Source organism: Melospiza melodia, chromosome 16 (genome assembly GCF_035770615.1).
Source record: "Melospiza melodia melodia isolate bMelMel2 chromosome 16, bMelMel2.pri, whole genome shotgun sequence".
NCBI lineage: Eukaryota > Metazoa > Chordata > Aves > Passeriformes > Passerellidae > Melospiza > Melospiza melodia.
Genome location: NC_086209.1, coordinates 2,465,601 through 2,483,110, shown reverse-complemented (window position 1 = coordinate 2,483,110; position 17,510 = coordinate 2,465,601). Strand labels below are relative to the sequence as shown.

The 17,510-nt window shown below is 47.8% G+C and overlaps 1 protein-coding gene across 11 annotated transcripts in view; it reads right to left on the bottom strand.

The window, feature by feature from the left end:
- Positions 1–422: 422 nt before the first annotated feature.
- ARHGEF9 (Cdc42 guanine nucleotide exchange factor 9) overlaps positions 423–17,510 on the bottom strand; it is a 210,320-nt gene continuing 193,232 nt past the window's right edge. For 9 of the 11 annotated variants that reach the window (XM_063170293.1, XM_063170298.1, XM_063170302.1 and 6 more), the window contains 3 exons: positions 14,941–15,184; positions 14,167–14,235; positions 423–4,305 (listed from right to left, as the gene is read on the bottom strand). In XM_063170293.1, the coding sequence (XP_063026363.1) occupies positions 4,124–4,305; positions 14,167–14,235; positions 14,941–15,184 (495 nt within the window). In that variant the 3' untranslated portion in view covers positions 423–4,123. The remainder of the gene's footprint in view (positions 4,306–14,166; positions 14,236–14,940; positions 15,185–17,510) is intronic. The other 2 variants (XM_063170294.1, XM_063170295.1) reach the window with 2 other exon arrangements.

Sequence of the window (17,510 nt, the reverse complement as noted above, 5' to 3'; positions counted from 1 at the left end):
ACACCAGGGATGCTCACAGCACACCAGCACACCTGGGCTGCTGACAGCACTCCTGGGCTGCTCACAGCACACCTGGGATGCTGAGAGCTGCTCACAGCACCCTGAGATGGTCACAGCAGCCCTGGGATGTCTGTCTGTCTGTCCCCTGGGGGCTGGGAGCCCGGCAAAGCAGGGACAGAACAAATTTAACCCCGTGTTTGATCCGAGCTGCACTTGGAGCAGCCCCTGCCAGGGGTTCTGTCCTCATCAATTCCTCGGTTCAGAGGAGGGCACACAGCAAGGGCAGGGAGATTTTGCCAGGACAATGCTACTTTTTGGTGGCACAGACTGTCTCAGTGGCCATGGGAGCTCAGCCCACCCGTGCTCAGCCTTGGGAGAAGGGTGACCCCGCTCTGAGGAAAATGATGTAAAATGCCTTCAGATGCCTTTTCACTTCTTTTTATTTAATTCCATAAATATTTTCATAAGGCTCAGTGTCTTTACAACACTTTTTTAAACACTTTTTTTGTTTTATACACACAACTTTGACACTTGTTTGACAGGGTCAAACAGTCCAATATAAACAAAATAATAAAACTGGCAAGTGCGGATCAGCTGGGTTACCAAAATCCTTTTTTTCTTTTTTTTTTTTTCTTTTTTTGCTCTTACTGTTAAAACCCCAAAAGCACTAAAATATCAGTATTTGGCTTCAAACTAGAATTTTAAAAACCTTTTTTTTTTTTTTTTAAATTCTCTGCTACAAGTCCCTGTCATCATAGTGCCTTTAAGCTCCTACAGACTCTTCTTTTCTTCTTAAGGAAAAATAAGCTTGGTGATGCCATGCAGAACTTACAATAGCTACTAAATATACATGTTCCCTGAAATGTAGCTGCAATGAAAAGATGACAGAGCATAAAGAGAACAAAACCAGAAACCCAAAGCACCACAGTGTACTATCAATAACATTGCAATGGACGGCTGGTGCCCATCCAGAAACTGAAACAAATTTCAAATATATTTCTCTATGTAGTATTTTCTATTTACAACTGTTAGATGCACCTAGGTTGGTTCTTGTTTGACTTTTTGGAGAGGGTGGGGAGGCGAAAGTCTTGAATTTAGATCCTCTGTTCTAGTGTCTAGGTTAAGGGTAATGCATGTCATTTACCTAGGGAAGAGGGTTTCTTTTTATTTTTTTTATATATATATATATATATATATATAGATTCAGCCAGAGAAATACCGTAAACAGTTAAGTTTGTTACAACTCTCTTGTTTCTGCATATGGAATGGGAAGTGGGTTCCTCCTGTCTGGCATTGGAATGAAAAGTCTGTACCAGATGCTCAGTCAAGTCACCCCCGTCTGCATGGGCGCTGCTCCCAGCGCTGTCACACTCACGCTCCAGCCCTGCTCCCTGCTGGGACAGCCACAGCAGGGGCTCAAGTGGGACCCAGCGCTGGTTCTTCTCTGTGCCAATGCTCCATCTCCTGCAGCACCTTGGCAATTTATGGAGGGGAAGAGCTTTCTTGAAGGCCCGAGAGCCAAGCCCCTCGTCCCTGCGGCCGCTGTGCCAGCGCCAGCGCGAGCGGCGCTGCCTGGGCAGGCTGCCCACTTAACAAAGAAGCTGCGAGTCCAACAAGTGGCCTTGTCAGATCTTGATTTATGATGCAAATAATGGTGTGGCGGTGGTGTTTCTTTTTTCCTAGTGCTGAATATTTAGGAAGCATCTTCTCATAAAAATTATGGATGTCTCATTCTCACTCTCTGAGGCACAAAACAGTAAATGAACAGGCTTAACTAATGTGCTTGTTACTTGGTTGTTTTTTTTTTTTTTTTTTTCCCTAAGCAATTAAAAAGGCAAAAGGAGTAAGTGAAATTTTCATCAAGTTGACAACATTTTGGAATCTCTCTCTTTCTCTCTCTCTCTCTCTGCCTCTCTCCAGCCATTCAGAAATAGTAAAACATTTCAGTTAACTGATGAGAACCCATCTCATGCACTGCTTTAAATACCCACTCTGTTAAAGAAACAAAACAATATTTGCTATGTATCCCACATTAAAATCTAGCCATAAAAATGCAAAGATACAAAAGAGCATAATAATAATAAATAATTTTGGATATAAAATGGGGTTGCTTCCTATTTGGGATTCCTGGTGTTTGCTTGCTGCCTGTCACAGAGGGGCCACTTCTCCTCTCCAAAACACTAATCTGGCTTTGCTGGTTATTGATAGTTTCTAGATTATTCAAAAGTATAAGAGAGATTATTTTTGGATTTAAATAAAAATAATGCCGCCTTTGTGACATGCCCTGAAATAAAACAGGCTCCATGGAAACAATGAAATCACACTCTCTGATCTTCATTCACTTGGATTTCTTGGGGGCAAAAAAAATAAAGCCAACAAAACAAAAAAAAAGTATCTCCATGCTCTTTGTCCTGGGGTGCTTATGTGGTGGATCAGATTCCAAAGAAAATGGCAAATACCCTGATCAATCACTTCGTCCCACATTTTCAAAGGAGCTTGTAGAATAGCTCTGCAAAGATTTCAAGTTCATCTTCTAAATCTGGTTAAACAGTCTCATTTGCCCTAGGAAAAAAAAAAATCCTCCTTCTGACAATGGTCTGTTTTACAAGCTTAACCATAAGCTCCTGCACTTGCAAACAAATGTACTTAAGGCTGAAATTGTAGGAAGGGTCTTTAAAAATAGAGCTGTGAATCTCCAGAGGGAGAAAAAGAGAGAGAAAGAGACCTGGAGGGTTGGGCTGGTCCATCAGCCCAGGCCCACTGCCAGTGACACCTCCAGGGGACACAGAGGGGCCTGGACTGGACCAGCACCAGCTGGGACTGGGCACAGAAGCACAGCCACGCTGCCCAGTCACACCCACAGCTGCTGCCAGGAGTTCTCAGCTCCTCTGCAGCTCGGGTTCAACCTCAGGTGGGCTCTCCAGGGCTGGGGCGAGGATCCTTCCACTAATGGGGCAGAGCTTGGGGGAACCCAGCGTGGGGTGGGCACTGAGAGCAGCCACTTTGGGGCTCACTTTTGGGGTCACTGCTGCTGCAAATGGCAATGAGTGCTTCTTTAGGTGCTGCTGTGCAGGCTGAGTGTGGCCAAAGGATGGGACCTTAGTTCCTGAAGACAGAAAACTGGCCGCTTGTCGGAGCCCCGGAGCCAATTTTCCTCTCCGCAATGGAGGCATGAAGCCATTGGGTTTTAAGCTTTTATCTTTGCATGGAAAACAAAGATAGGAGTGGGCTTTTCAAGTGTCTCAGCTTGAAAAGAAAATAAATCAAAGTTAAGCCCACAGAAACAAAGCAAAAAGAAGAAAAGCCCCTGATTCTCTTTTCTCCGTCTTACTCCGAGTGTGAACAAATCACACCGAATTGAGAAAAAAGACAAGTGCTTAAAAAAACTCAAAAGATGAACTGAGCAAAACCCATCCCTCACTTCCTAAATAGCTGCTTGCCCTTCTGCTGGGTTTCACCTGCCCACGAGAGAACAGTTAAAGCCAGAGAAATACTGCGCAGCGGAGCGGGAGCACAGGGAGCACATCCAGACAGGCACGAGTCAGACGGGGATGCAGGACAGGGACAGTGCCCGGGCTGGGGACCAGGGACAGCCAGGGAGGGACAGAGAGGGAGGGACAGGGAGCAGAGACCTCCCAGCACTCCAAAAAAACAAACAACACCCCCCATAAATAAAATCAAAGGAAATATACACCAATGTAGTCCATGAGGAAGTTCCATGACGGAGTCACACAAGCGAGAAAGCATTCTGGGATGCCAGTGACGACTCGGATGGGAATGAAGGAAAACAGGAAAAAAAAAATCCCAACAAAAAGAGATGTCCAACCAATGGAGTAAAATAAAATAAAACAGGTCACATGGTTAGAAATCATTGGTGCTTCCTAGTATCTAGTAGCAGATTACTTCCCAAAAACAACAAAAAAAGTTTTTGGTCCTTCTATATATATACATATATGTATATATATTATTATTTTTAAAATGTTTGTATACATATATATATGTATATATATTTAGTTGCAACAGTGCTTCTCCGAAAAAAGGTCCATCTATAAATATAATTTTATTTATTTTTATTTTTTAAATTTTAGTTCTTTTAAGTTAAAATTCTCCATCTCTCTAGGTATTATTTTTTGAATGGTGTTAACCTGCTGAAGTTTTGCCAGAATGGTGCCTGGCTGCGTCTGGGTTCGGTGAACTCGAAGACCTGGGACTGGGATATGCCATCTGTCACCATGTATTGTCCCTGATTTAATGGATCCTGGGGTGGTGGGTAGGCTGGAGGAACCGACTTGGAGTAGCTCACACCTGCATCGATGATTGGGGGGAAAAAGAAACAGATCAGTCAAAGAGCAATCGGGTCAATAGTCGTTCTTCGTCATGCTACTGCTCCTTATCACTCCTTATCACTCCTTATCGCTCCTTATCACTCCTTAACCAGTCCCACACGCCAGGACATGCCAGACCTGGCCAATCTCCAATCTCAGTGCCTGCCTGACCTCTCGGCTCTGAGGCTGCCTCCCTAAGCCAAAGCTCCAAGGCTGGGACAGGATCCATTACTTTTGCTGGGCAGAGCTCTGCCCGCCCTCATGGAAAAGTCCTGTGTGAGGCAAGAGAGCCGGGACAGGCCCTGCCTCGCGAGGCCAACTCATCCTGCTCCCATTTAACAACTCCTGTTCCAAGCTCCTGCTCACCCTCCCTCCCAGCTCTCCCTGGAGAACGGCCTTGCCCCAGCATGCCCCACTGACCAGCCCCGAGCACGACCCCGAGCACCACCTGCTCCGGTTCCCGCACAGAACGGAGCAGAGCTGCTGTGGAAGAAGCCCTACCCTGCAGGGATGCGCCTACACAGAGGGCAGCTCATTCTTTAGAACAGTTTAGGACTTTTCCATAGGGTTTGTTCTCAATTCACCAGTCTGGTTTCAGCCCAAAAGCGGCCGCACACAATGCAGAAAAGGCTGAGTCTGCTCAATCCAAACTGAGAGCAATGGATGGACTGGCAAGGCTACGCTTTTAGGGCTGAGATGTTCAATTCCCACACAGGTGAGGCACAGCTCCTGTGCAGGAACTGGGAGAGGGGATGCTGCCCTTACAGCTTTCCCACGGAATGAGGGGGCTTCAGCATGCTGCTGTAGAGGATGGTGAGTAAAGGGTGACTGAAGTGGAACAGAAGGGATGTGTGTCACCACCAAAGCGCAGCCTACGGGGCACAGTGACACAGTCTGGATGTCCTTCCCCACAAAGACAACCCCTCCTTCAGCCTCGGGGCAGCGGGGCCAGCTGGAAACCATGACTCCAGGAAGGAGAGAGGAGCAGGGCTGTGGAGCAGCTTGCTGTAAGCTCTGGCCATCTCTGGATCATGCAGAACTGCTCTTCCTTCTGCAGGAGGGGGCCGTCGCCTCCCCGGGCTTTAACCACAGCAGCGAGGCCACTGTCCCCAAGCAGCTCAGTGTCCTCATCTGGACAGCGGGATGGCATCCCCCACCTACCTCACAGGAGGGTTGTGAAGCTAAATTAATTAATGTTTGTAAAACACTTTGAGATCCTCGGCTGGGAAGGTGCTGGAGAAGGCAAAATACGGTGATTAGCGCCCAGGAACCAGAGCAAGGTGTGCACAGCAATGCGGCTCCTACCACACACAGACACACCAGCGCTGGCCGGGCAGGACGGCGGCACACGACGGGCACTGACACACAGGGAAAGCCTCACGAGGGCACCCACAGAGCTCACCCACCACACAGCTGGGCCAGGTGCTGCTGGGCAGGCAGGGCCTCTTTGGGGTAGGAGCTAAGGCGTGTCTTTGGGGAAGAGAATTGATTCGCTTCTCCCTGCTATGGAATTCACCAATGGAGGGTGAAAATGCTCAAAGGGTTCAGACCAGATAGAGATGTCTTGAGTACATCTAACTGATTTCTCCTTCTTTCCTGTATTTTGTGCAGCTCTCTGTCCACTGTAGAGAATAACCAAGATCATTCCTCACAGTGGGCAAAAACCGCTCTGTGATTCACACTCATTAACCTTTAATGAATTCATCACAATTAGCAGTTCAAACTTGGAAAGACCAACCTGGAGATGTTCTGCATCTGTACTTGCATGCTGGAATAGTTACTCATGAAGGACTTCTCTGCTCTGTCTCCCCAAGTCCTGTCTGCCACCTGCAGAGCCGAGGGCAGCCCCAGAGTTGTGCTGGGGTCACACCTGGGCAGGGGCAGCTGCAGGAAACCTGACACAAATTCTGCACATTGAAATTCAAACTGTTCCTTGGAGTTCTGTATCCTTGGTACAGAACTCCAAGGAACAGTTTGAATTTCAATCACTATGTGACTGAAACCCACAAGGGCAGGGCACTGAGCTCCTCTCTGCCCACCTCTCCCATCCCATCTCCTGGCACTGTCCTGCTCTGAGCTGCCCATCTCCAGGCTGGCCAGTGTGTGGCCAGTGAGACCAACTGCAGGAGACAAACTCCAGCCCTCAGGCCACCCAGGAGTGTCAACCTTCTCTTGGAGGCCAATTTTCCCAGCAGAGACTGGTGAGGGATTTTAGGATCTGTGGGACTGTTAGGATCTGTTAAAGGTCCCTCACACAGCTCGAGTTGGGAAATAAATCTGCTTTGGCTCTCAGACTGACCACAAATTACCTTAAAGGTAAACAGACCTTGTGCCACTAAAATTACTCATGTTCTGCAACAGCAGAGCTGTGAATCTAAAGCTGCTACTGGGGGGGACACAGAAATTGTTTTTAGCTTTGGAAGTCCTTGAAGCCACTTTGCTTTAGTGACATGGTCCCATGGCTTTGGCATCCTGTGGCTGGGTTCTTTACTGCCTCTAAACCAGTTTGAGGATGGTGAACTAATGTATTTTAATGATGATACAAAATGCTAGGAAGTCTCCTGGATCAGCAAAATGCTGTGCACTTGGAAAGCTGAAGAAGTAGAGAAAGGACAGTCTGGCTGATCTCCACTGACAGTGATGGAGTTACTGCAAGGAATGGAACCCATAGTCTGTCTTCTCCAAAAGGGAAAAGGGCAGACTCCCCTGGCCAGATCACTTCTAAACCCCACTCAGTTCTTTCCCAAAATTCCTGAAAAATGTCTGTCCTTGCTGGAAACACACCCATGCACAGCCTTCCCCCTCCCTCAGGAAAGCAGCTCTTCCCACAGGTGTGTGTGTGGCCCTGTGATCTGGGCCACTGGCATCAACATCTGGGCAACTGGCATCAACATCTGGGCTGGAGGAATGCCAAAAGCTCCTGGCTGGTTCTCCTGGCATAAGCAGCTGAAGGTTTCACATTTCTCTTGTTCCTCCAGTGGCCTGAAGGATCAAACGTGTGGATCTCAAGGACATGCACCCTCACTGGTGTGGGACATGCAAATACAACCACTGTGCTCTGGTCATTCCAGAATGCTTTTCCTTGTGGAACTGTGGGACAGCACTTTACCATAGGCTCAGGTGCCCCAAGAATGACTTCTCTAGTTTTTTTGGACACACCAGAGATCTGGAGAACAGAAACTGGGAGGGCAAGATTCACCTAATGTGCATATCTTCCAATCCTGAGAAAGAGCAGTTCTGGGAAAGGTCTGGCAGGCAGGTATTTTCTGTTCTGCTCTGAAGTGGTTTGTTCCCTCATCAGAACTCGGGGCCATCGTGCAAAATTGTGTCTTGAGGGCTATTTTTTTAATATGCAAAGCCATAACTCCGCTGCAATTCACCAGAAAGAGATGGGCAAAGCTCTTTTCCAAGGCAATTTTGGGCAGCGTGGCGAGCGGAATTCAAAGCACAAAGGGAAGAATCAATGGGTAAGGAACGATTTCCAGGCACAGCAGCCAACTGCACCCCACGGGCAGAGCTGGAGCTCCTTCTGCTGGTTTGTGCCTCATTCTGCAGCCCGGCTGCAGCTGCACCGAGGGATCGCTCACAGGGCGGGGCTGCGAGAGCTGCTCATGACGAGAACAAGAAAATTCCCAGATTCATAATTTGGCTAGACAAAACTGGTGAGAGATGCTGCGCTGTCACTTGAAATCATGTCTTTTTATAGCACCAGGCAACGTCACTTGGAGCCTTTCGGATTTCTCAGCTCAGAAGGAAACAATTAAAAAGATTTAAAACTGTCTCGGTTTTCCCTTCTAGTTTGGGGGGATTTTTTTTTTTTTGTGTTTTCGGGTTTTTTTGAGTTTTTTTCCGAAGTGTCTCTTCTCTTTGGGGTTCCAACACGATCTGAGCAGCACGTGAAGCATGCTGGTAACCCACAGGTAATCCACAGGGACTCGTGCAGACAGATCATCCAGCAGGACAATGCCCCTCCCCGGGCTCACACGACACAGACACGGAGAACACGCACATCTCCTCCACACAACCATGGAAACTGCCTTGCAAGCTGCTTACTCCATCCTCCACCTAGGAGATTTTAGCTTGTCCTGTGATCAGCAGCTGTTTGCCAGGCTTTGCCCCCACCCTGCTGTGCAGTCCCTTGGTGCTCATGAGCCAGGGCTGGGGAGGGGACAGTGACATCGCCACCCCTGCTGGCAGTGCTGCCTAAGGACCCTTCCAGCTCCCTCAGAGCTCAACAGCAACTTGCATCTTTCAGGAAATGCTCAAAACCCCCACAAACTCAGTTTCCTCCTGCATACTGCACCCCACACGCGGGGAAGCCATGGACACACCTCCAGCACTAATTGTTCTATGGTTAATTACTCCTGTCACAGCAACGAGTTTAAGTTAAAGGAAAGAGCAGAACTGGCTGGGTGGGTCCAGCCCTTTGCCCTCTTCAGCACATTTCAACAGAGGATCTCAAAGCACTGCCTGGGCCCCGTGCAGGGCTGGCAAAGCACGATGTGTCTGGGGCTGGCTGTCCCCAAGGTGAGGATGGAGCTGGGAACAGGAGCCTTCTGCCTCCCCAGGCACTCCTGACCAGCTGGATTTCCTCCTTTACACCTCCCTGCTCAATCACACAACTCTCTCTTTGCTGTACTTGCCCAGCTCCAGAGGAATTTCAGTGGTGCTTCAGGCACAGCTCTTCACACAGCCAGGATTTCTCTGCAGGCCCTGCTATTCCCAGGGATGGTGAACATGCCTTAGCTCCCTTTGCTAACCATGAACCTCCCTTCTCTGCTCAGGAGGGAGAGGGCTGGCTGCACTTTGAGAAATGCAGGAGGAAACAGTCATCTCATGTCCTGATGTTCCCCAGACAACCACAACATCTACCTACACACACTGAGCTAACCCGACCTTCTGGAGTCTATTTATCAAGTCTGCTGCTGCAGCCTGATGTCATTATAGCAGCCATTAAGATAATGATTCCTCGTGTGATAAGAAAAGCTAATCGAGGCAAGATGGAATAAATGATACTGGGGCTTTATCCATCAGAGCTGGGTGAAAAGCAGTTCCTGCCATCCTGTGTTTGTACAGCCTGCCTCTCCTCCAGGCTGATCGCACAGCTCACTCCCTGGGTTTCCTGACAGGAAAGGATCAGTTCACACCTGGAATGCTGCTGCAGCTTCTGGGGAGCAGCTCCTTCCTAAAACCCTCACCAAACTCAAGGTGCAGGAGGATCTGTGCTCACAGACTTATTTCAGTGGGAATTTCAACATGTCATTGATGGCACCACCTTGGCTCTTCCCACGAGGGTCATTAACATCTCACCAAAAACTGCCCTGGGGGATTTGCTCAGCAAATGTCACCAGTACCATCCTCAGAGACCCCTGGATAAGGATTTATTCCTGATTTGCCTTAGCTGGTAGATCTGACTGGGTCCTGGGGGAGGCTGAGGATCCCAGGTGGATTCCAGATGCCATCAGTGGGATGATGATTGTGGACCCACTGGTAGGGTCTGGATTTTACAGGAAATAGGGTAAACTCTGAGATTGCCTTGAATCTGTGGGGAAATACCACTGACAACACGATCAGCTCCATTCCTTCACCTCCTGTGCTGCGAAAATAGGGAAGTGCCCCTGATTATCCGAAAATGCAAATGCCCCTCTTTGTTTTCAAGCACTTGGGCTGGGTTGCTCAGGCTCCTGCAATCCCCCGAGGCTGTGCCTACACGTGTGAATCGATGGAGAAGCAAGGCAGGGCCACGTCAATCTCCTCAGCAAGGGAGACGCAATAAAATGGGATTAAACAGCTGAGAGGAGCACGGGAGGGAGCCTGGTCAGCCCTGCCGGGGAGCAGAAGTGCAGAAATGTGGGAAGTCAGAGAAGCTGTTGCATGTCTGGGTCAGGGTTTTTATGACAAGAGTTGGCTGTGAGCTCTAGTGATCAGAAAGGAATAAATTAACAGGAAAATCCAGTGATTCAGAGGTGTTTGGTGACAGGCCAAGGCAGTTCATGCTGGTGAGGATTTAACCCCTGCTGGGTCTGCAGGGCTGAGTGTTCACGGGCAGCTTTAGGGGCAGCATCTCAGGTGATGCTGACTGAATCTCTGCTTCCCTCATCCCAAAGAGCTGTCAGGGCTGAAGGCATCTCCTGGGGGAAGGGAGAGGAGCTGGGTGTACTGTGGGGCTCAAGAGCTCTCCTGAGGTGGGAAACACCCCCAGCTCACGTTAAGGTCACTTACTTAAATCTCAGCTGACATTTCCTTTTCCAGAGGTGGGCAATGGTGCTCTAAGAATGGAGTCTCCTTCCTGGAAGAATCTCTAATTCCCTGACATCACTGGCTGGAGGCTGCTAGGAATATGAACCATTATCTCTTCTGTGGACAGGCTGGCCTGAAAGGGGCCAGATGTGGACAGAGGTGAGGATTAGAGAGGGAACTGAGTGTTGCTGCAGGCTGCAAACACCAGCCCTTGGAGGGAGGATCACAAGTGGCCAGGGAGCAGAGGCCCCTCATGGAGAGAGGCACTCCACGAGCTTCAAATGCTCAGCAATGGAAAAATGACCCTGGATTAACCTTTGTCTGCATTAGGAAAGGACTGGAGATCCACAAGGGATCCATTCTCCAGGCAGTGACAAGCACGGTGCTGGCACATAGGCCAGTGCCACCCTTGTGCTGCCCTGTCCCTCAGTGGGAGCCAGGCTCTGCACAGGACCTGCCAAGGGCTGCAGGGAGGGACTTTGGTTGTTTTCTAAGATAAAACAAATCAATTTCTCCCGTTACTTCACTATTTCTACGAGACACCAGACTGAATTCTGTTCCCACACTGCCACTGAAGGGCAGAACCAAGAGGCAAAACCTTGAATAATCAATGCAAAAGGCAAACAGCAGCCACCAGCCCTTTGCTCTGTCACTGAGGTGCAGGGCCAGCACCAACCATCCCCTGGGTGTCTAATGGACTTCAAGAAGGCCAAAAATTGGTTTAATGCTGTCTTAAGGCACCTGGTCTAATATTGATTGTTATGTCCTGCCCAATCCAATAAGGAGTGCAAATCCTGGGATGCTGCCCACCATTAAGTGGGTCTGGCAGGGAGCCTGGCCCTGCACACTTTGCTGGGCACACCTGGGAGCCACGAGGGGGCTGCTGCCCCCACAGCACCCTCAGCTGGGCATCAAACACTTCTGGAAATGCTCAGAGAGTGTTCTCACTTAATCACCTGGATAAAGGTCCTGGTAGTTTAAAAAGCAGAGTTTTAAGGTTTCCTCTCAGTTGCTCTCCCCCTCTCCTGCTGCAGCCAGCAGAGGTTTAAATGCCTCCTTCTCAAACACATGCCAGCCATCTCCAGAGCAATACTTCTGGGAGGTGTGGTACAACAGTGCATGAAATAAGCAGCAGTTTATACTATTTGAAAAATGTTTTTCTGCTTCACCTCTAACAAAGTTGATTGCATTTTCCATTTCACCTCCTTCACGGCTTTTCTCTCTTCCTTAAGTGTTCTGTGACAGGGGAATTACCATGGTTTCCCATTTAAGAGGTGCAGGGAACAAGTGAGATAATCTAGGAACTAGTCTGTAATAGTCATCCTGTGACACAGGAGCTGGGCTGGCAGCACCTCGAGCTGTCAAGCCCTGCTGCAGCCACTGAGACCATCCTGCATTTAAATAAATAAATACATCTACTGAATTCAGTGACCTATTCCTCCTTCTGAAAGGCTTCCCTGCTTTTCAGGTATATCTGATGCTCCAAAAGCAGCTCCAAGGCCCTGCAGGAGGGCAGAGGCAGCAGCAGCAGCAGCCCCTGGCACAGGCACACCTGCAGCCCCAAGTGCTGCCAAGGTCTTGGCACAATAAAACACTGTCAATATCTGTAAAATGCATAGGGCAAGATTTAAAAATCAGTCACCAAAAGCCACCTCTCATGGGTTTCCTCCTACCTCCCTCTTCTGAGCAGTGCCAGCAGCTCCCTGCTCTGGCAGCCTCATGCTTTTTAGTTGGGTCTTGGGCACAGGACAAACCCCAGAGTAACAAAACTAAGAGTTCTCAGTGTCAATATTTAATTTAATCAACCTGGGACTGGGCTATGACCACCACAGTGTAGAGCAAAGCTTACAGAGCTACCATTTTAATTACCCTATTTATTGTTTTTCAGATTTCACATCCTAAAACCAACCAGGCTGTGCTTAACTCAGGGCTGGGGTGTGACTGAACTTCTGTCTGGCTCGAGGACTTAATCCCATAAAAAGAACTGCCAGTGCCACAGCCTAGGCTCGTTCTTCACTACAGAAATGCTGACTGCTGGTTTAGGAGCTAATGAATTTCATAGTCCGAGAAGCCCAAGATAACAACCCCTCCTTTTTCATCTCAGAGAGAAAGAGAGAGAAAGACAAAGAGAGCAGACAGAGAGCAATTGCTGTGTAAGACACCAGTCCTGTCAGGCAGATTGTATTTGTCAGGATGCAAGTCCAGTAATTTACGTGGGAATACTGGCAGGCATGCTCAGGCACCTCTCCACTGTGTCACTTACTGGCTGAACAGTACAATTATTAATTAATACCGCTATTAATTAATAATATAATGAACTGAACAGCAGCAATAATTGAACCTGGTTTTGTCATGGCAGTCATGCAAGTCAGGCTCTCTCATGGTGAAGCTCCACGAGCCCTGTGGATGCTCCCGTGCTGAGGGACAGACATGCAGGTGCTGAGGGGCTGTGACAGGGGACACTGTGAGGCACTTGGGCCTGCTCTGGGTGTGCACACTCTGAGCTTAGAACATCTGGCCAGGAGAGTTTTTAGAGAACATCTCAGGAGACAACAGAAGAAGTTAGTAGAGAGGAGAAGACTGATGACAATGGAGAGACACAGCAAACCAAGGAGTTCACAGCTGGCCTGGCAAACCACTCCTGGACCAGCAAAGCCAGTAGACAACACACAGGTGAGGCAGAAAGCAAAGAGCTCCTTCAGCTTCTGCAAACCCCCCAAAACATCTGCACAGAGCGGGGACCAACCTGCCTGCACCTGACCTGAGCCAAGCCTTGAGGAGCTCTCTCAAAACCCACTTGTAGGCCTACTTGTGCTACGGTACTTTGGTAACAAATCAATACATCCAAGACTGTGTGAAGCTTTGGAGAACTTGAGGAATGAGCTCTCTGACCTTCCCTCTGTGTTGAGTATTTCAAAACCTGTAGCTGCAAGAGTTATTGCAAGAGAGAATTAAGCTGGCTTTGGCCAGTTGAGGCTCTGCCTAACACCAGGCAGGGCACTGCTCAGCTGGCTGCAGCCTGCCTGGCTGGGGAAATGAATCTGACATTCCAGAGGTACAGTGTCTTTACTAAAATCCTTTATTTCCTACAGTTGATGCTACTGTGCTGTCTTAAAAAAGTTACAGGCAGCCCCAGGAAAGAAGAGTGTCCCTTTCCTTTCCAGCAGCAGGAAAGGGGTACTCCCTCCCCAGTTCCAGCATTTTAGCAATTTTTTTTTTCTTTTTTTTTTTTTTTTATTTTTTGCTAATGGGAGACTTTGGGAATTAGCAGAACCTCTACACACCTCCGCACTCACTCCCATTTCAGCCTGAGATAAACAACTGAGATAGATTTCTGCCCCCAGGGACAGCTTCTGGACATCAGACTGGAGACACGAGATCAAATTCATCTCTGGTGCAGTTCCACTGGCTTTCAACCACCTTCGACCAGAGATTAATTTGGCCCACAGATACATTAAGGAAGGATACAAAGCACAAACGGTATTTGATATAAAAAGAGAAGGGAGGGGAAGTTGAGGGGATGCTGGATCCCAGCCCAGCAGGATTCAGCCCAGCCCGCTCCACCCTCACATCACCAGGCACAGAGCGTGTTGCCGGTTACCTTTTTGCTTACTGACTTTCTTTACTGTCATTGCCGCTTGCCGCTTTTGATTCTCAGAAATTTCAAAGCCTGCAAAAGGGAACACGGCAAACACAATTCAGAAGGTTGCTCACAAAGCCTCACTTCCTTTTGGGGAGGGGGATGCTCTGCTCTCTTTGCAAACAAGGAATGCTCTGGGTGTTCTACTGAAAAGCAACTCTTGGATGCTCTGCCCTGTTTGCAAACACAGAATGCTCTGGGTGTTCTACTGAAAATCAACTCTTCCTTGGCCTCCTTCTAATCTCACTTGTGCAGGGGCTGGATGAAAAGTAAGATTAGAGCCATTTTTATTTATATAGTGTCATAAATATGCCCAGTGCTTTAGAGCTGAACAACAAACTGAGCTTGGACTGACACGGGTCACAGTCAGTTTAGGGGCTGGTGCAAGGGAAGGGCTGTCACTGACTCTGCTGCCTCCCTCTGCATGAAACATCCCTAACCAGAGCAGGAGGATGCAGCCAGGAGACCCTGAGGTGGATGGCCAAAGACTTCCCTCTCCCACACACCCACAGAGCTCCAGGCTTGAGCTATGGGGAGAATTTGTTTATTGAGGGCCAAAAAGAACAGTAACTGAGCTGGAAAGAGACCTATTTATGACTAGGAGAGCAACCAAGGACATTTCAACAAGGTTAAACTGTAATTCTACCACAAAGAAAATATGGGCTACTCCACACATTGGGGCTAAATGAAACACTACCAACAACCTCCTTCCAGATTCATTTCCACATTCCTCACCTATCTTTTCATCTTCTTTTACCATCTTCCTTTCTTCTCTGAAAGCTCTAAGCCATCGTAACTTCTCCTCCAGTTTCTTGGCAAAGAATAAGTGCATTTCCTCAGTCTCCTTGTTATGCAGTTTGAAGGCATTCTTCATGCTGACATTGAAGTCATCATCTCTCCCATCTTCTATATCCACCACTTCATATTTATCCATGTCTATGCGCCCTTTGTAATACAGGATATCCCTTCGGATCAGATCCTGCACAGGGAAAAGGAGACAGGGATGGTGGTGAGAAATCATGGAGAGCCTGGGCTCAGCAGGGAATTCCTGGGAGAGCTGAGGGAGAGAAAGGAGGGATGGTGAAACCTGGTCAGGTCCTGCAATTCCTGGAAAAGCTGAGGAAAATAAATTATGGTGAAACCTGGTCAGATCATTCAGTTCCTGGAAAAGCTGAGGGAGAGAAAGAAGTGACGGTGAAACCTGGTCAGGTCCTTCAGTTCCTGGGGGAGCTGAGGGAGAGAAAGAAGGGATGGTGAAACCTGGTCAGGTCCTTCCAGCCTCACCTCTGTGAACATGTCTCTTTTTGGCCAAAGAGGACAGACCATAGGCAGAGAGGAACAAAACACAATCCCTGAGCTGCAAAATTCAGTTTGTAGGCACAAAGAAATGCCTCTGAGTAGGTGCCATGTTCCAGCATTTCCCCATGGGAGGTTCTGCTCCACAGGGTGAGCAACGTGAGGCCCAGGCCTGGCAGGGCCCAGCAGGCTGTGCACACACCTGGAGCCATCACTGCTCTGGCAGCACAGTCCAGATCTGTTTTTCACACACATTCCCACTCCCATTTGGGACTGTAAAACACTTTGAGATCCTCCTTCTCCTTGGAGCCCATCTCCCATTCACACACAGCTCACTGGTGAGAAGCCACCCTGATTCCCAGCTCAAAGCACTCCCAACCTACCTCTGGTCTCATCCCACCCTGGATTTAACCTCTTGATCCAGCTTTTCTCTCCTTGGTAGTTATAACCTTTTCAACCAAACCTTTTCATGCTCACCTCCTTTCTCAGCTGGTTATTCCCTGTTTTTCAGCAACAGCTCATTTCTCTGCATTGGGAAGGGAAAAGTAAATTCCCCATTGGCCCCATAGCTCTGTCCCTGTTATCTCAGACAACAGAAGATGATCATCAGAAAACAGAATGTTAATTCTCTAGTCATGGCCACACAAGGTGATTCAATTTATTTAAAACCAAATTCAGCAAAACAATTAAGATTTACTTCCACTTCCTCTAACCACTCTCAAAAGTATCTTAATATTTAGGTATATTAAATCAATTTAACCTAAACAGCTTTGGATTTTTCAAAGTGCCCTAAAGATAAATGCTATGTCAAAGGATTCATTTGAGAGAAAAAATGAAGGCAATATACAACATTTATTTATTGAAATAATATTTAGCAGTGAGGCTTTTTCAAGATAAGCAGTAGGTACTATTTTATACAAATTAATCTTGGAAAATAAACTCCACATCATAATGATTTAGCAAACTTGCTCATGAATCTGCCAGACAGTATTAACTATCACAAGACTGGCCAGAAGCTCACAGGCTTTAAATCCTGGCTCCTTCCTCTGGAATGCTCTGGGCAGCAGGGGAGGAATTTCATTAACAAATATCTTGTACAGAAACCTTCCTCTGGTGTAGCCTGAAATAGTGATAGTCCAAAACATAAGAAAAAGGTATTTCAGGCTGAATAGGCAACAGAAAACAATTTCAGTCTTGTCCTAACTTAGGCAATTGTTTCTTTCCCTCGGTGCTGTGGAAAGGCTGCAAGAGGCACACGGAGCTGATCAATCAGTCAATGCCACACACGGTGTCTAATGGAGGCTGGGGCTTGTTCTCACAGAGAACATTTATCTGCAGCACCTCCTCAAAAACACCTGATGGCAAAGCTCTCAGCAGCAAGGATGAGCTCCTTCCATCACTGCACAGCAGCTGCTCCCCTTCCCACTGCTGCTGACAACTCCAGAACCAGCCCCAACAGACCACACTCCAGTGAGGATGGATCCAGTGCCCCTTTCCAGGCAATCTTCATGACTGTGGAGAGATCTGTTCATAAAGTATTCAAGAACCACAATCACAAGCTCTGAAAATCCCAGGCTCTGTGCACTGCTTGGGCAGGATAATAAACAGGACCAAAGGAACAGAGCCAGCCTGTGAACAAACCTGTGATCAAATCTCTAACCCTAGAGATTAATAATTTCTTCATTTCTCTCATTCTAATTCTCTCATTTATCCCTGGATAAATTGGTACTGTTGGAACCCTGGATGCTGAGAATTTTAGACTTTCTGTGCTGACAGGCACGGACCCCCAAGAGAATACTACATTTGACATGAAGAGAAGGGTTCCAAAATGGAATGATAGCACTGGGATTGTGGGTGTGGAGTTTGAATAGAAATGTGTGATATCACAGGGTGGAAAACTTGGAGTTTAAAGTTTTTGAATATAAATAATAAATAAATAAACAAATAACTAAATAAATAATGTGCATTCTTTCCTTCCACACACTAAACACATTTTCCCCCTCCTATCT